Raw genomic sequence first — 17,168 nt, 5'->3', positions numbered from 1 at the left:
GTCCTAATGATTTTTGGCATAAAAGAAAAATCAATAATTTTGACCCATACAATGTATTTTTGGCTATTGCTACAAATATACCCCAGCGACTTAAGACTGGTTTTGTGCTCCAGGGTCACATATGATGAAATAAATCTGGGGTTAGCTCCATTACTATACTATTTCAGATAAATGTTTGTTAAAGCAATTATAATAATCTTAATTTAGAACCAAGTCTATTAGAAAGGTATCTGTGTGTACCTGTCTCTCTAGTGCGCTCTTATCCATCTCAAGATCATGTCTGGCTGAACGTTCCTGCATCAGTTCAGAACGGAGCTGATCCACCTAGAAAAAAATGTAAAAATGAAATCTATATCCTTGCTTGTGTATAGCTTGTGCTTGCAAACATAAATATGACAAATAAAAAGCAGCCTTTAACTAATGTGCGTCTGTGTACCTGCTCTCGACTGCGAGCGATGCGTTCATTTAGGAGCTCTGCTCCACTCTTCTCCTCATCCAACTCGATCTCTAATGTCTTCACTTTGTCCTGAAACAGTTTTATGAAGGTAAAAGGTACATTAACAAACATCACTGAAACAACAATATAAGCATCTCCCTGTTCTTCTTTCCTGTTACTCTTGATCACATAGACATTCAATGAAGCCCCTAAAAAGAGACTGGGTGCTGTCGAGTTGGTTTCACTCAAAAGTCCAGGTGCCAAACATACACAGTTACCTCTATCAGACGGATCTCTCTGCTGCGGTCCGTCTGTGAGCTTCTCTCCGTCTCCAGCTCATTCTCCAGGTGTTTGAGACGGCTGCTCAGCAGCTCTTTATCCAGCTGAGCGCTGTCCCTCTCCTCTGAGCATGTAAGCAGTTCTTTCTTCAGACGAGACACCTGAGAAACACACAGAACAAAGCACTGAGTATCTTATCTATGGTGTGATCCGAGTTCTGAACTGAAAGGTTATAAGAGCAGTGGGAATATTCTCACAGATAGTGTCTTGGTTTTCATGAAGGATGTAAGTAGAATTACTGATTTTTGCATTATAAACACTATGTTGTACTTTAGCATTATGTGTATGTAGTGAAACATGGTCTGTCTCACCTCCTCCTGGGTGGTCTTTAGGAGGGCCTGCGCTCTCTGTAGCTCAACCAGCCTGTCCTTACTGAGTCTCTGAGCGTCCTGCAGCTCTCTACGAGAACGATCTCTGAATTCATCCAACTGAGACTGAAGAACCTGCACCGACTGACGTGAATCTCCCATCATAGTCTCCACCTGATAGAAAGAAATGAAGAACATAAAAAAAACAATGAAAATATTTATATTTCAAATAAATGCTGTTAAACCTTCTATTCAAGGAATCCTGAAAAAAATCTATCGCAGTTTCCACAAAAATTTAAATGAAGCAGCACGAGTATTTTCAACATTGATCAAAATAAGAAATGTTTCTGCACAGCAAATCAGCATATCAGAAGGATTTCTGAAGGATCATGTTACAGTGAAGACTGGAGTAATGATGCATCACAGGAATAAATTACATTTGAAAATATATGTACATAGAAAACAGCTGTTTTCATTTGTAATGATATTTCACAATATTGCTGTTTTTACTGTATTTGTGATCAAATAAATGCAACCTGAGCATAAGAGACTTCTTTCAAAAACATTTTAAAGATATTGTACCAACCCCACAATTTGAACAGTAGCGTATGTATACATTATGTAAATAATTATAAACTGAAAAAATATAAACATAATAAATAGAAGCATTTTTTAACTGAACAAAAAAAACACACATTCACCTCCTTATTGATCTTCTCCAGTGCTCGGTCCAGCAGTCTCTTCTGCTCCTCCAGGTCGCTCTTGCCACGTCTCAGCGCTTCCCTCTCTCTCTCCCTCTCCTCCAACCGTCTGCTGAGCTCCTCTTTCTCCTGACCCAGTCGAGAAGCTGCACGCCGGGACTCCTCCAGCTGGTTCCTCAGGCTCCGGTTCTCATCCTCCAGAACATCTGAGGAGCTTTCAGGAACACTGGAGTGCAGGCGTGTCTGAAAATGAAGAGGAAAAGAGGGTTAAAAGAAAATACATTCATTGTACGTAGAAGACTAAACTAGAGCTGAAGAGATAAATGGTTATGCCGATCATTTTTAATGCAAAATGCTTAAAAATGCAAAAGGCTATTTTGAATTTTTAGGGATGTTTTACCATGCGTGCTATTCTCTCTCTTAAGCGAGCATTGGCCTCCTGAAGTTCTAGGTTGCTTTCTTGAGATTGTGCTGATGTGGAGGACTACACAAACAGGAAGTAAATAGAATAAGGGAACAAATATTACATATACAGTATTTTTTCTTTTCCTCAAGGAAAGTGAAAAGCTGTATAAAGCGAGAAAAAAAAAAATTCCAGTACATCAGAACATATTTAAGCGAGATCAATGAAATTTAGTGTGGGTGGCATTTTCTAAATATGCCGGGTAAAGACAATTTTAGATTTAATTCACCCTGTTAAGATTTTAATTATCATCATTTCAAGAATTACCTGTTGTGTTTTCTCCAGTACTTTTGCAAGTTCCTCTTTGTCTTTCTTTGACTGCTCTATTAGTCTGTCAATCTCTGCCTTCAGCTCCTCCTCTCGTTTCTCATTGGCTCTTGATACTGATTTAAGCTCCTCTTCCCTTTTTGCTGCCTCTTTTTGTTTTTCCACTTCTGAAAGAGCTTTCTTCAAATCATCTCGGCACTGCTGCAAAATGCAAAGTATTTTTACTTTAGACTTTTATACCAGGCTAAAAAACATATCTATGTCTTAAAATTCAGCATTCACAGTGCACAGTTAGGTGTCACAGTAAATCTTTTTGAACCAAAGACGACAGAAAACTGATTGTGGCACTTCTATTTGTAATTACCTTCATTAAAGAGTTTGAATCAGTTTCATCAGTTTGTTTCTTAACTGTGAGCAGCTTCTCTTCCAGTTCCTCCTTCTCCTGCTGTGCCTGCAGCAGCCTGTCCAATGAGACAAGCACTAATTAAAACATACCAACACACAATATCACATTCAATGTTAGTGCAGCTATCCACTACAATGATTTCATCCCGTAGAAGAATCAACAAAACTGAAATGATTCATGACATAAGAAAAGATTTGATCAAGATTCATTTGAGCGTCAATTTGGATCACCTGCACAAGAACATTTGCCATATTAATAGAAGTACTATGTTATTGTATTTGATGCATCAGCTCAGACAGTGAGATTAAAGGATTTTATTTTGATTAGTCTTAATTAATCGCTGATTTTTTTTATTTTTTTTTTATTTTATAACCAAAACAGCCAAATTGAAACCAGGATAATAGATTCTAGTTTAGGGCGACAGATTTTACACTAAAACACTTAATCAACCATAGTTAACTGATGATTAATTTCTGCCCGAGGTGTCAGTAGTTGTGCATCTACAGGACTCTGTCTCACTTTTGAAATGCGCTGCACTGCCCCAGCCTGGCAGACAAGAACCAGAAGTGAACACATGCAACAGAAAGACAACAATAAACATTGAACAAACACAACAGACCTGAACACATTGCATGAAACTCATAAAACACATAAAATGCAGACAAACAAAGACAACATATAAAACAGATAATGAAACCGGTGGGACATGATTATGATATTTAATTTGAGTCAAATCCTGCTCTAAAAAACTCAAATGTCCTTTAAAACATCTCTGTTCTCATCATACAGTACCACTCAAAAGTTTGGGGTCACTATTTTAAAATTAAAGAAATGTATACTTTGTATTCAGCAAGGATGCATTAAATTTATCAAAAGTCAAGTCAAATGACAGTGAAGTCCATTATGAATTAAAAAAAATACTGTTCTTTTGAACTTTCTATTCAAAGAATCAGCCATACGGTTTTCAACAGTGCCAATAAGAAATGATTCTTGAGCAGCAAATCAGCATATTAGAATGATTTCTGATGGATCACGTGACACTGAAGACTAGAGTAATGACAGCAATAAGTTACATTTCAAATTATATTCAAATAGAAAAGACGTTATTGTGAAATATCACAAGCTTTGGTGAGCATAAGAGATCTGAAAGACCCTAAAATTTTGAACGGCATTGAATATCATTAAAAATAAAGTGAAGTCTCAAATGTGAGTGTGAACTGGATGCAGGATAATAACAGTATCTATGTTTAAAGTATCACATCAGGCAAATCAAATGTGGACCTTTTAGCCTACAGGACCAGAAGACAAAATTCTAGCCAAACTTTCATCATACGTACTGAAGTCCTCAAGATAGCACTGAATGTTAACAAAGGGTGTTGGTCACAAGGTTGTTTGAATATGATCACAGATGAGTGTCTTAACTCCTTAGACAAATATGGATTTGAACATTGGAACAACACATTAAGATCTTATAAAACACATTAGGAAATTATAAAACAATGTTCCATGTAATTAAGGTGGCATAGATATGAACATACGTTGCTAAAATACTGTAATTTTAACTCTGGTGGTTATTATCCATAGTGGCTGTTCCTAATGTTGGATGCCCTAACGTTACTGGTGGGCTTCACTGCTCATCTGCATAAAATTAAACACTTCCCAACTTTGTCATTGGATCCATCCACATCACATCACCAATGGCCACTGTCGCTCATTTTATTGGGATTCAGCAAAATTTTGACATCACCATATAAATATTTCAAAACTTGATGTTTCATGTGTCAGAGCTTACTCTCGGTTGGTGGAGCTAAGCTGCTTCTTCCATTGGTCGCTCTGCTCTTTGTACCCCTCCAGCTCCTCCTCCAGAGCCAGGATGGAGACATTCACCTTCTGACGCTCCTCCTCGATTTCCAGCTGAGACTGTGGATAAGGCCAGAGAAAAAGACAACAGGTATCAGTGAAAATTTCAATTCTGTACTTTGCACCCATTCAAGATGCTTAAAAGTTCTTCTCACAACAGTTTGGACAACAAAACAGATCACACATCTGAATCGATCCAGCCTAGGTATCAGGCCTGATGTGACAAGTGATAAAACATTTCTCTTCCATGTTAATCCCCGCAAGGCAGGGACTTGGAACGTGAGACACAGGCATTGTAGTGCATGCTCACCTGTGAGACGGTCTCCATGCTGTGACGCAGGGCATCCATGTCTTGACTGTACTGCTCTCTCAGGGCCTCTATTTCTTTATCATGGGACTCCACCTCATCCTTCAGAGCCCCTTTCAGAGCGGTGAGCTCTCGCTCTCTCTGCCTCAGTGTGTCCTCCAGTTTCTGCTTCAGCATCAGAGACTCTGACAGCTCTGCCTGCACCGTCATCAAGTCCTGCAGAGAAAAACAGTGTTTAAGGGAAATACGTATGCAACATAAATGTATTTACAAAACTAAAAATTAAAAAACAAAAAAAACAATGTTCTATTTTTTAATTGATAAGTTGGAGCAAATGAGTTGGAAAAGCAACTTTGGGTGGCAGAGTGGCAAATTTTTGGTCACTTCATAATTCCCGTAACTGCATGCATGTTAATCCATGACGTGATGACTTTACTGTTTTTAAATTCTGGAAAATAGTCATAATACATAATGAGTAGGTGTGTTTATTTAGTTCTGTATGCGTGTTAGTGTTGTCAGAAGTCCCAATGTCGGTACTGAAATTTAAAAAATGTGACGATACCAGTATTTCCCGCTAGCATTTTGAGCTCTCGGTGAAGAGCGTGAAGCAATGATTATTGTAGCCAATTACAGACATATCTGTTGAGCACGTGAACAATGACCAGTCAGAGGTGTTTGAGAATCTGCACAACAGCGCTCAAAATGCTAGCGGGAAATGCTGGTATCATCACATTTTTAAAATTTCAGTACCGACATCGATACTTTTGACATCACCAATGTGTGTGTAGATACAGTGTATCTACCGTTGCATACCTTTTTAATTTGATTACCTGGAGTTTGTGTTTATTTACACTTTAAACAATGAATAATACACTTAGTAATTCACACGTCTTGGTGCAATATGTTGTTAGGAATTTAAAGCATTAAAAAGGCTGAGTAAGGGCCAATAATGGCAGACACCACAATCATTCTGTATGTTGTTTGTTTGTGTGCGTACTAGCTGCATTGTGTCGGACTGAGGTGAGTTTTCCAGCGTTCGTCTGAGCTCCTCCTGGAGCTGAGCTAGCTGATCCTCCTGCTGCCGTAAGCGAGACTCCGCTACCTCTCTATCCATACGCAGTTCTACCATTCTGAAGACAGAAGGAACCCATTACACAAACTCCACAGGGTTCTATTCTCTGTTGGAAATGCACATTTGCTTTGTTTTGATGTTAATAATGCAAACAGAGACTCACTGGTCCTGGTTTTCCCGCAGTTCTCTCTTGGCCTTGTCCAGGAGTTGCTGTAATTGTGTGTTTTTGTTGAACGCCTGCTCCAGTTCAGTCTTCATATTGCTGTCAGTCACTAAGATCTGCGGACCGTGTGAAGCACAAAACCCCAATGAGTTTTAACAATTAATGTAGTGATCCGGCTTTGAAACAAATAAAGCTCTACTGACAGCATGCTGTTGATTAGCAAAGAAAATTCACACTTACACTAATGCATTTACAATTGAAGTCTATGGGTTTAAAAGCAGAAACGGAAGCAGAAGCTCATATTTTCATCAAAGCACTTGTGTCAAAATGTGTGTCTTATGATCTTTTAAGTTATTTAATAAATCATCCTTGTTGTGGCAGGGCTACTGTTCAAGGCAGCTGAACAGGCTTTACATTACTGACGTAAATCCCGTAAAAAATATCTTGCATGCATTATATGAAAGTTAAAGGGTTTACTGACTTAACAAGGTTATGTCAGGAATTAAAAGACTGAATAGCTTTCCACAGACAAGATTAGTAAGTGATTTTATCACACAGTGTCATGTCAGCACGTAGTCAACTGGAAACTAAACAACCAGAACTAAACAATTATCCAACTTATATGGTAAAATAAAATAAAATAAAATAAAAAATAAAATAAAATTAAAAAAAAATTCACAAACTGGGGGACAAGTGGAAATAGTTTTCTGTTTTGAAACCAGAATCAACATGATAAATAATTAAATATTTTTAATATTTATTAATTTATTTAAATAAGTACATTTAATAATTGCTTAATGCTACCTCCACCAATAAACAAAGAATTCCCTGAATTAAGCATAAGATACGAAGATGACGTGAAAAATTAAAAGTTGAACTACCGTGCTGGAACCATATAAGGATTTGCTTCTATTTTTATTCCTTAAACTATTAAACAAAAAGTCTTTCAATTTGCCACCAATGGGCCTTATAAAACCAGAACACATGTAGCTTTGTTCATACAAGTTACAGCCCCAAAACAAACATGCATATGAGTCATACAAGGAGGATGATCAGTGTCATCTTGGGGCTATGCATTCATCTTACAGCAGCAATTTTGCTTCAAATGTCCCCTCAGGAATCACTACATCCTGTCTTAGCCATCGTATCTACACTACACTAGTTATTCTTACTGTCAATCACATGATTAGTTTCTGAGTGACTCCTGCCCTGATACAGATACGCCTTAAATGAAGTATCTTATAACTGCACATGGCTGATCTTAATTTAATGAGGAAACATAAAACTAATTATTAGATCTGAAACATACTGCCAGCAGGCAGCTATCTGCTGCTCAAATAACCCAGTCCTCTAGGATATCCCATCAGACCATTCAACTGCTGTTGCCATAATTATAATGACCACACATGGCTACTACCAGGTCATTTGAACTGACCTCTTGTGTCGCAGGATTTAAAGTTACTTCTTGAATAAAAAAAGAACACATTAAAGTACTATTAAAGTATGAAGTAAACTTCTAGAACCAATGTAAATCAAAACAATTAGACGTGTAGATAATTATTAGAAAGAATACAACCTAACAGTAACAGCATCACATCAGCTCAGCTAATCATCATACACTAGTGTTCAAAAGTTTGGGATCTGTAAGATTTTTTTATGTTTTTGAAAAAAAGTCTCTTTTGCTCACCAAGGCTGCATTTATTTGATCAAAAATACAGTAAAAACAGTAATACTGTAAAATATTATTACAAATTAAAATAACTGTCTTCTATTTGAATATATTTTTAAATATCATTTATTCCTGCGATGGCAAGGCTGAATTTTCTGCATCATTACTCCAGTCTTCAGTGTCACATGATCCTTCTGAAATCATTTTATTATGCTTATTTGGTGCTCAAGAAATTTTTTATTACCATCAATTTTGAAAACAGCGGTGCAGCTTAAGATTTTTGTGGAAATTGTGATACATTTTTTCTTTTCAGGACTAATTTTCAGCATTTATTTGAGATAGAAATCTTTTATAACATTAAAAATGTTAATATGTTAACATTAATAGATGTCTTTACTGTCCGAACTTTTTAACAGTAATCACAGTCTAAACACTGTCAAACATCTCCAAGTCCCTGACAAGGTTTACTCCAGCTAATGAGCTTAATTAACAACAGTCACAACGTCTCCCAGCAATACTGCCCACAACAACAGAGTTTATCATGCATGGACGAGCACTGGTATATGACAGCGTAAGAGGCACACAACGAGTGCACATTAAAACCATTAAACCAAACAGACAGGTTGAGGGGAAACCCTCCCTCACAGGCTTCCATTTCCAGTGTTACTTAATTATTGATGGAACCACACGGCCTTAATCAGCTTTCCTTGTTGAGACGACGGTTGCCAAGAGACCGCAGGAGGATATTTCACATGCAGGAAGCTTACGCAAACACGTAGGCTAACAATATTATACAGACATGCATGGCCATGCATGCGTTTACGTACATGAAGATACATGCAGGAAGCTTATGCAAACACGTAGGCTAACAATATTATACAGACATGCATGGCCATGCATGCGTTTACGTACATGAAGATACAGAAACTCCGTATTTAAAGAGATATTTCCCACAAAATTAAAATTATTTACATGCTTTCATTTTTTTCTAAAGCTGAATGATTTTCATTCTTCTCATGAAGCCACAAAAGGTGCTTTTCTTTCAGTCAATATCCTTGTCACTTTTCAATTTAATGAAAGTGAATAAGGACTGGGGCTGTTAAGCTCCAAAAAGGACTTAAAAGCTTTATAAAAATATTAAGTGATCATTAAATATCATGATGTCTTCTGTAGTCATATGATAGCTTTGTGTGAGCAACGAACTTTAAGTAACAGAATATAAGTTGTTGTTCATTGATAATTGTCCATTCTGGTGTGCTATGAGAACCGGATCTGTCCAATTCATGAACGAATTAATGAACGAACTGATTTTGTGACCTGGATCAATGTTCACCGAAAAGATCCAATTCAAAAGCATGATTAGTTAACAAATTAGACAATCGACATCTCTCAGCAACAACATTCTAGGAAAAACAAGTGAATAGCCTGAAATTTCTATTAAATTACTTCAGAAAACTGAAATATAGCATGTAAGTCATATGGACCACTTGCATGGTGTTATTTTTTTCATTTTGGAGCTTGACAGGCCAAGTTAATATTTAAACTTAATAAATTAGAGCAAAATTCTAATTAATAATTAAAATTGTATTACATTGGCCAGGATTTTCCTCAAAAAGTCACCTTTTGTGTTCCATGAAACAAAGAAATTCATATGAGTTTGTAACAACATGAGGATGAGTAAATGAAAAACAGAATTTCATTTTTGGTGAACTGCCCCTTTAAATAAAGCCTCTTATTAGCTGACCTACTCTCTTTAAAATACATGATTATAATGATTATTGTCCATTTTAAACTCTTTTTTACAAGCACGCTCATTTCTTCACAAAGATACAGCCTTGTCGCTGTTATCTCCTCTCACCGTCTCGAAATATCTTTCTCTGTTACATTCTCTCTTTCAAAACACGCTCACAATCATGCAAAACTGGGACCGATACGCAAACTATGGGCACACACACACACCTTCTCTAGATGTAGTTTCTTCATTCAGCAGACACTGCGGAGCGCTATTCACTGCTGGGAAATGCAAACTGATTTATTGATTACAAGCGTGCTTACCTTCACCCCACAGAACCCTTCATGAATGAGGCTTGCTTTGTGTTTGATGGCTGACTCGCTCTCAATAGACCTAGTGTTAGAAAATATAAAAGGAAATTGAATGAGCCAGAGACAGACTAGATTATGGCATGTTCTTAAGAAAATGTAAGAGGTGTATGCCAGTATGTTGCCAGGGTTGCTAGGGTGTTTTGAGTGGTTTTAAGCATGTTTACATGGTATTCTTGTTGGATGCTAGGGCATTGCAAAAGTGTGAGTGGTATTCAGCATGTTACGATTTGTTGAGTATAAGCTTACAAAATATAATTAAATTTCTCTCTCGAGTCACTCCTCCAATATTACAGCTCTTATCAGTAATATCAGCCTGTTAAAAAGTAGTATAATGTTTGTCTTTATGAATGCACTTCACCAACTTATATTGTGAAATACATTTATAGGCAACTGTGAGGCTCTGTAAAATAAGAGAATTATCATACCCTTCTTTAAGTATGTTGTAAATAGCTTTTTTGGTCTGGGCATCCTCTCCATTTCCGTTCTCTGCACTCATGGTCTGGCTCTTTATGAGGTCAGGGGTCACCTGAAAAAAGACAGGAGCATTATTTTTTGAAATATCATACATAAAACTGCCCCTACTAATTAACCAACATCACTGAAATAGGTGTTCAGAGAAATAAGCTAATCAAAAAGCATATGTTAGCAGATTAAAAAACTTTGAGGCAGTTCTCTAACCAAAGGTGTATGGAGAACTACATCCTCTCAAAAATACCACCTTCCAAAAGCATGTTTGCCATCTCAATGGCACAGCAATCCCATATGTACAAAATGATTAACAAGCAGAGAGCATTTTTAACTAGCTAAACTTTCTGATTGACTGGGGGAAAAAAACAAATTTTTACACACGTTTACAGACTTTTTAAGCATGCTATTCAAAAAAAATCACCTTTAAAGTTATACTGAAAAGGACGTAGTGACAGATCTGTGGTTAAAGGTGTGCCAACTTTAAGCAAGAAGAAGAACAAGATCTTGAGGACTCACTGGTTTCTTTGGTACAGCAGGTGGTGCCTCTTTGGGCACAAAGAGCTTTGGTGATTGGCTGAAGGTGAGGGGTTTGGAATTGGGGATAGCAGCCACTTTAGCCACAGAGGTGGAGTCTCGCCCTAGACTGCCAGTTGATGGTTTCGGTGAGCTGAGTTTGGGCACTGTAGCTGGAGTGATAGGAGCATAGGGGTTTATCGTTGGTGAAGTTGGAGGGGGCTCATCTGTAGGTTTGTTGAGGGCATCCACACTGTGAGACCTAACTCGGTTATCAAGACGAAGCCGAGTTCGGGGTTCTGAGTTTGAAATATCACCAGAACTACCACCACCAAACCGGCTAATGAGTTTATTAATGGGAGCCAGTGACTTGGTGTCTATAGTTGGGGCTTGGTCATCGTCCAATGAGGCTCCATTTAGCCCTGTCCCATTCAGACTACTCCCAATACCATTCTGCCTGACCTTCCTAAGCCCTGCTTCGTTAAAACTATCATCATCCTTTTTGTCCACCTTGGGAGCCAGAGCAGAAGGGGTGAGGCGTTCTGTAGACCTGGCCTCGGCTTCTTCTCGAGTCCCTGCCTGTCCGTCACCAGGTGGCCTTCTTAAGGGGCTCCCAAAATCCTCATCTGGAGAGCTAGGTTGGTCAGCCGGGACATAAGAACCCTGGGGAGTCCGAGCCTCTTCCCTTTGTCCCAGCAGCAGGGAGTTGTAAGGGGAAGTTTGAGAGACAATTGGGGTTGAGCTCTGGATTTGTGGTTGAGTCTTCAGTTGTACCCCGTAAGAGTCCCCCTTTTCTCCGTCCTTAAGCACCACGTACGGCTGTCCTGAAATGCCTTGCACCCGCACAGCTACTCCATACTTAGACGGTGAAGGAGTCCCATTGCTGACGCCACCAACTCCACCGGCCAGTCGACTCCTGTCTGGGAACCCTCTGTCGTCCAAATCTTTGATGAAGCGAATCTGGACACCATAGTCCAGAGGGGGCTTCCTGTCTGCTGAGAGGGAGCTCATTGTGACCTACTGTGGTAACAAGACAAAGAATTTAATAAATCAGTGCACTAGCCCATTTAGAGACTAAACTAAAAGGCTAGACTGTTTGGTGGACTATTTGAAGAGCCCAAAGAGGGGACAGATACACAAAGAAGCCACAACATGAATTGAACCAAATCATGGTAGACTCCATATTTCAATTTTCAAATGAAAACAAGGCTGTGTGGGATAGATTTACAGTCTGATCAAAAGATTGCATAATTTTTAGGTTCTACAGGAAGTCACACTTCATTTTCGCAACCTACATTCTCTGGGTTTTTTTGTCTACTGGAAATTCTTTGCAAAGACGTTTTTTTCAATGCCAAGTCAACTAAAAAATCTGCCGTTGGTTATAAAGCTTTACAACCCATTGAACGTACTTGTGATTCATGTAAACATGGCATGGAGTTTAGGGCCCACAAAACATTCACAAGAAATTTTTAAAACAAAAAACATCTCGGTGTTGTTATTCTTAACTGAAACTAAAACTATTAAAAATAGTTTCCGTTAATTGACATAAAACTGAAATTAAATTAAATAAAAAAAATACTACAGTATATTAAAGAAATAAACAAAAATTGTTGAAATTGCTGAAATGTTGGCTTGGCAACTAAACAAAATAAAATATGCTAGTACCAAAATTACTCAAACTAAAATTAACACTGTGAACACAAAAAACATACGGAATACTACGAATATCTTTTTGTATTAAGGTAGATTTTTTTACAGCCAGAATGGCAAGCAATTCATTCAAGCATCTAAGCTTTTTCAGAAAAAGATGCGAAATTCAGCATCAACCTGCAAATATTTTATATTTCTGTACATACTTCAGTCCTATCAGACTTGATGCTGTTTTGTAGATTCCATCTGGGCTCACCTTTCAAATATGTTTTGGACTACTAATTACTACTACTAATTTCCCAAGAGACCCTTTAACAAACTGCTCCTTGATATAGTGTCACATTTTGGTAAATAGAAATATGAAGCAGTTTTGTACATGACAGCTATCAGGTATCGGCACAGAGTTTTCTCACATTAGAATGGAGAAAGATATTGTTCGTGTGTGGCAAACAGGTGTGCCTGCTGGTAGGAGCAGGTTCTAGCACATTCCACTCTGCCTCCTGTCTTCCCGTTTTCCTAGAACACAGTTCCATTACACAGGAGAGCTAACATTAGCTCAAAAACAGCTTATCACTGTGATAGGAACATTCCTTGTATCACATCAAAGCGCCACATATCATGTTTGCATGAACGATCAAAGATGCTGAGTCTAATCTGCTGATTAACTGAGTTACTGGTGTTTAAACAGACGCATATGTGCTCTATTGTACATAGCAAGTGATGCAGAAAACATCCAGAGTTATGCAGGGCATCATCTAAAGCCCTAGTTTTACCACCTCATCAGACTGTGTGTGCTACTTGAAGTCTTGAAGCAAATTTCTTTCTGCAATCTCTATATGTCAACAATTATACAACAACTGCTATGTGCATGAAGTATTACGTTGCATCCGGTGTTAAACACAGACTTATAATGCACCAGCATAATGCTGGGGGGCAAAAATTGTGAAGACATTGAGAACTAAAATAACAGACCACAAACTCGGGTCTATCAATGAATAACTTCTTGAAACGGGCATTTGGTTACATTATAACTGTCAGCGCCTCTGTTGAGCCATTAGGTGTGATTAGCTACTCAAAGTCAGCCATTGTATTCCTCACATAGGCGGGATTCCAAGCATTCCTGCGAAATGGAACCCACCATGTGATTTCTCATTGGTTTAAGGAGCAGATTAATTGTGAAAACTGTACATTTTTAACTGTACATATTTGACTTAAGATTCTTGTTAAGACAACATACAAGTGACAAATCCTTCTCAAAAAATATATATATACACACAGAATAGCCAAACAAAAACTGTTTGTGGCTGCAAGTTTTCCAGGTTTCTACAATTATTGCATTAGAACCCATGTGTGTACATCTGCCAAACATTAAAAGGTACAAACTTATGAAAATAGGTCTGGATAGTTATGTGGATGTGATTCTCAACCTCCACAAGGCACTGGGTCCCACCTGGCATCAGAATGGCTGTTTGTTCTTGGAGGAATGTTACTAGACTAGATCACCAGTTCTCTGTGCCATCTTCCATTCAAGCAGTAAAATTAACAGTACAAAAAGTTGTTGCAAATACACTTGACTACTTAGAAAAGCATGTTAAAATACCTAAACAGATTTGTTAGGGTTTTATTTACAGTTTCCACGCTCTTTGAAAAAATTAGTACCCTGAGGGTACTTGTGTCTGAAACATACTGGCTTTAATCCATTAATTGTTTTCTTGGCTGGTGCTTCTATGGGGAAAATTATATTTATGTCAATTATGCCAACACAGTCTTTAGCCCAAACATAGACATCTTTCACTTTTCTTCACTTCCAAATTGTCCCCAAATGTGGTCTAAATAAATATTATTTAATTTACATCGGCCCCAAAATGTAGACTCTTAACCAAGTGGCATCTGTACTATGTGAAAAAATTATGCTAGACCATTTCTCTAACCAACTTATAACATTTGTTTTCTGAGCCATTGTTTTAATTACTTTTCCCCAACTTGTCCCATGGTTATTTTTAGTTGGATGTCTGAAGTCAATTCTCCTCAAGTTCACACAGGTGTCAGAGCAGAATAACCACCTGAACATTAACATATTCCACAAACTGCTATTCATACATATGAATTTGAATAGCAATAAATTGTATTTTAATACAATTCTCTACTCTTTAATACAATTTTCTACTTTGATGTTTTGTAATTTAATGCAATGACATTCATTTTTAGAGTGTTATATCGATAGAGTTATTCTTGTCACCTTAAACAGACAATCACAACAATTTAAGCTTATATCAGGGTCTATATGTCATAACTGGATATATATATCAGGGTCTATATGTCATAACTGGTGTATGTAATAAGCTCTTTCCTTATTGTCATAAAGTAAGATGATAGCCTTTGGCTAGTTGTTGTTGACAACATACAGTAGTTTGATTAACTGATATACAAGCACATAAACAAAAACAAAACAATATTCATTTTGAAATCAACATTTTAAATAGCCCATTAAAAAAAAAACAAGTATTCTTAAGTAAAATTCAATCGATATGAGTATGCATATGCCAATGAGGACTACATCTTTTCTGTACTTATTCATTGTCATTATTTCATTGTTTAATTATTTATATTTTATGTGCCAGTTTACTATACTATAAAGGACAGGATAGAATTTGGGTTTGAGGCTAGCTTTGAGTTATTGTGTCAGTTACACTCCACTATGTTCAAGTTGCAGTGTTGGAAATAACCAAGAGCTAAATATTAAATTACACTCAGAGGGGCGCTTTTTAGAGGAGCTGTTTTTGTCCATAAGTTTCTCTATTCAGAGATATGACTACAGAGAGATGAGGTAGCACAAGCAAAGGTGCAGAATGAAACGATTTTTTTTTTTTTTTAATTGCGTCACAGCAAGTCAGTCAGTATCGGTGGGATCGAAACCAGCATGTTATTTTAATATACAGGGTTAAAGTTACATTAATAATGCAATGAATGTTTTATGGCTACAGTTTAAACTGATTGTTTGGCTGTGTTGTTCTTTGACTTTGTAAAAGATATAGACAACAAAGTACACCATACACCTATGCGACCAAAACGCCATTTAAATCATTTGGGATATTTAAAATTCGCATCTTTGTCTATATATAATATACAAAAATGATGCTGATCGGTCCTACTGAGATCAACGCAGGTCAGTCATACTGACTTTATTATTTCATAGAGGAGAGACGCCAACCTGGATCAGCGCATCTTCTGTAATCCAGCCTGCAGCTTTAGACACAAAGCAACAGGTGTTTCTTTCCTTCGCTCAGCAGAACTCCATCGTAATTGTGAAGCCATGTGATTATGGATTATAACAACTGAAAGGCTGGACACAAACCCGCAGCCATGAACAGCAACAAAAACAAAAGGCAACTATACACCACTGGGTAAACAAATACATTCCTTCTGCTTACCTGTTTTCCGAAACCTTTAGCATTGACCTTCACAAGGCACAAAATAATAAAGAAGCTCTTTTTAAGTTTAGTCTCAATAAAAAAACTCCTCGTTGAGACTGAGAATGGACAGACCATGCAAAACTGTCAGTGCGTTTTTTACGAAACAACCTGTTGCCTTTGCGTCATCGATCCGCCCCTTCTGAGCGCTTATTGGCTGGAGAGTGGTCCCAAGGCCGGCCGATTCGAGCACGTGATTGGCCGAGATCCAATGTCAATCAAATACAAATAATTCAGGGCCCGTCCATTAACCAATTTAAGAAACTTGATGCCACTGTTTATTCCCGTTAAAATTGCATGTTTTAAAACAACATACTAAAAAAAATGAAAACAATAATAATGTTGTGAATATAAACACTAGAACAAATTTGTCTTAATCATTTGCAAAATAATTGATCTGTGAATGATTTAGACATCTGTTCTGCTCGTTTCATGAATACAGCCATTCATAGCTTACTTTAGCATTACTAACTAGTTTATACACTCAAAATTTGCATATTTGAGGCATGAGTTTCCTCTGATATTTACAACAGCTTTTTGTTTGTGTGTTTTTTGTTTTATTTGAGTAAAATAAGGAATGTGGTTATTACTTGAAGGGACTTAACAAATTAAAGTAACATGACGTGTAGTCAAGTATGGTGTCCTCTGAATTAGTGGTCTGCATTTAACCCATCCAAGAACGCACACAGACACAGCATTGAGCAGTGAACACACACCTGGAGCAGAGGGCATGCTTTTTTTTTCTTCTTTGCTGTGCTGAGATTCACTGTCAATCAAATACAAATAATTCAGGGCCCGTCCATTAACCAATTTAAGAAACTTGATGCCACTGTTTATTCCCGTTAAAATTGCATGTTTTAAAACAACATACTAAAAAAAATGAAAACAATAATAATGTTGTGAAAATTAACTATAAAAATAGCTAAACGTTTATCATAAAGTCATAACAAGTGGTTTAAGTAATATAACCAAA

General features: G+C 37.4%; 1 protein-coding gene across 1 annotated transcript in view; it reads right to left on the bottom strand.

Annotated features, from left to right (window-relative positions):
- Positions 1-16,320, bottom strand: part of LOC107716597 (cingulin-like) — an 18,889-nt gene extending 2,569 nt beyond the window's left edge. The window contains exons 1-16 of the mRNA XM_016523094.1: positions 16,157-16,320; positions 11,079-12,095; positions 10,520-10,620; positions 10,047-10,116; positions 6,323-6,438; positions 6,085-6,217; positions 5,091-5,303; positions 4,713-4,840; positions 2,879-2,975; positions 2,515-2,715; positions 2,185-2,268; positions 1,785-2,027; positions 1,087-1,257; positions 715-876; positions 437-526; positions 241-324 (exon numbers count right to left, since the gene is read on the bottom strand). Coding sequence (XP_016378580.1) covers positions 241-324; positions 437-526; positions 715-876; positions 1,087-1,257; positions 1,785-2,027; positions 2,185-2,268; positions 2,515-2,715; positions 2,879-2,975; positions 4,713-4,840; positions 5,091-5,303; positions 6,085-6,217; positions 6,323-6,438; positions 10,047-10,116; positions 10,520-10,620; positions 11,079-12,086 — 2,901 coding nt within the window. The 5' untranslated portion in view covers positions 12,087-12,095; positions 16,157-16,320. The remainder of the gene's footprint in view (positions 1-240; positions 325-436; positions 527-714; positions 877-1,086; positions 1,258-1,784; positions 2,028-2,184; positions 2,269-2,514; positions 2,716-2,878; positions 2,976-4,712; positions 4,841-5,090; positions 5,304-6,084; positions 6,218-6,322; positions 6,439-10,046; positions 10,117-10,519; positions 10,621-11,078; positions 12,096-16,156) is intronic.
- Between the last annotated feature and the right edge of the window lie 848 nt (positions 16,321-17,168).

This window comes from Sinocyclocheilus rhinocerous, unplaced genomic scaffold, assembly GCF_001515625.1.
Source record: "Sinocyclocheilus rhinocerous isolate Xijiao unplaced genomic scaffold, SAMN03320098_v1.1 scaffold1682, whole genome shotgun sequence".
In the NCBI taxonomy this organism is placed as follows: domain Eukaryota; kingdom Metazoa; phylum Chordata; class Actinopteri; order Cypriniformes; family Cyprinidae; genus Sinocyclocheilus; species Sinocyclocheilus rhinocerous.
This window is presented reverse-complemented; position numbering and strand designations above follow the sequence as displayed.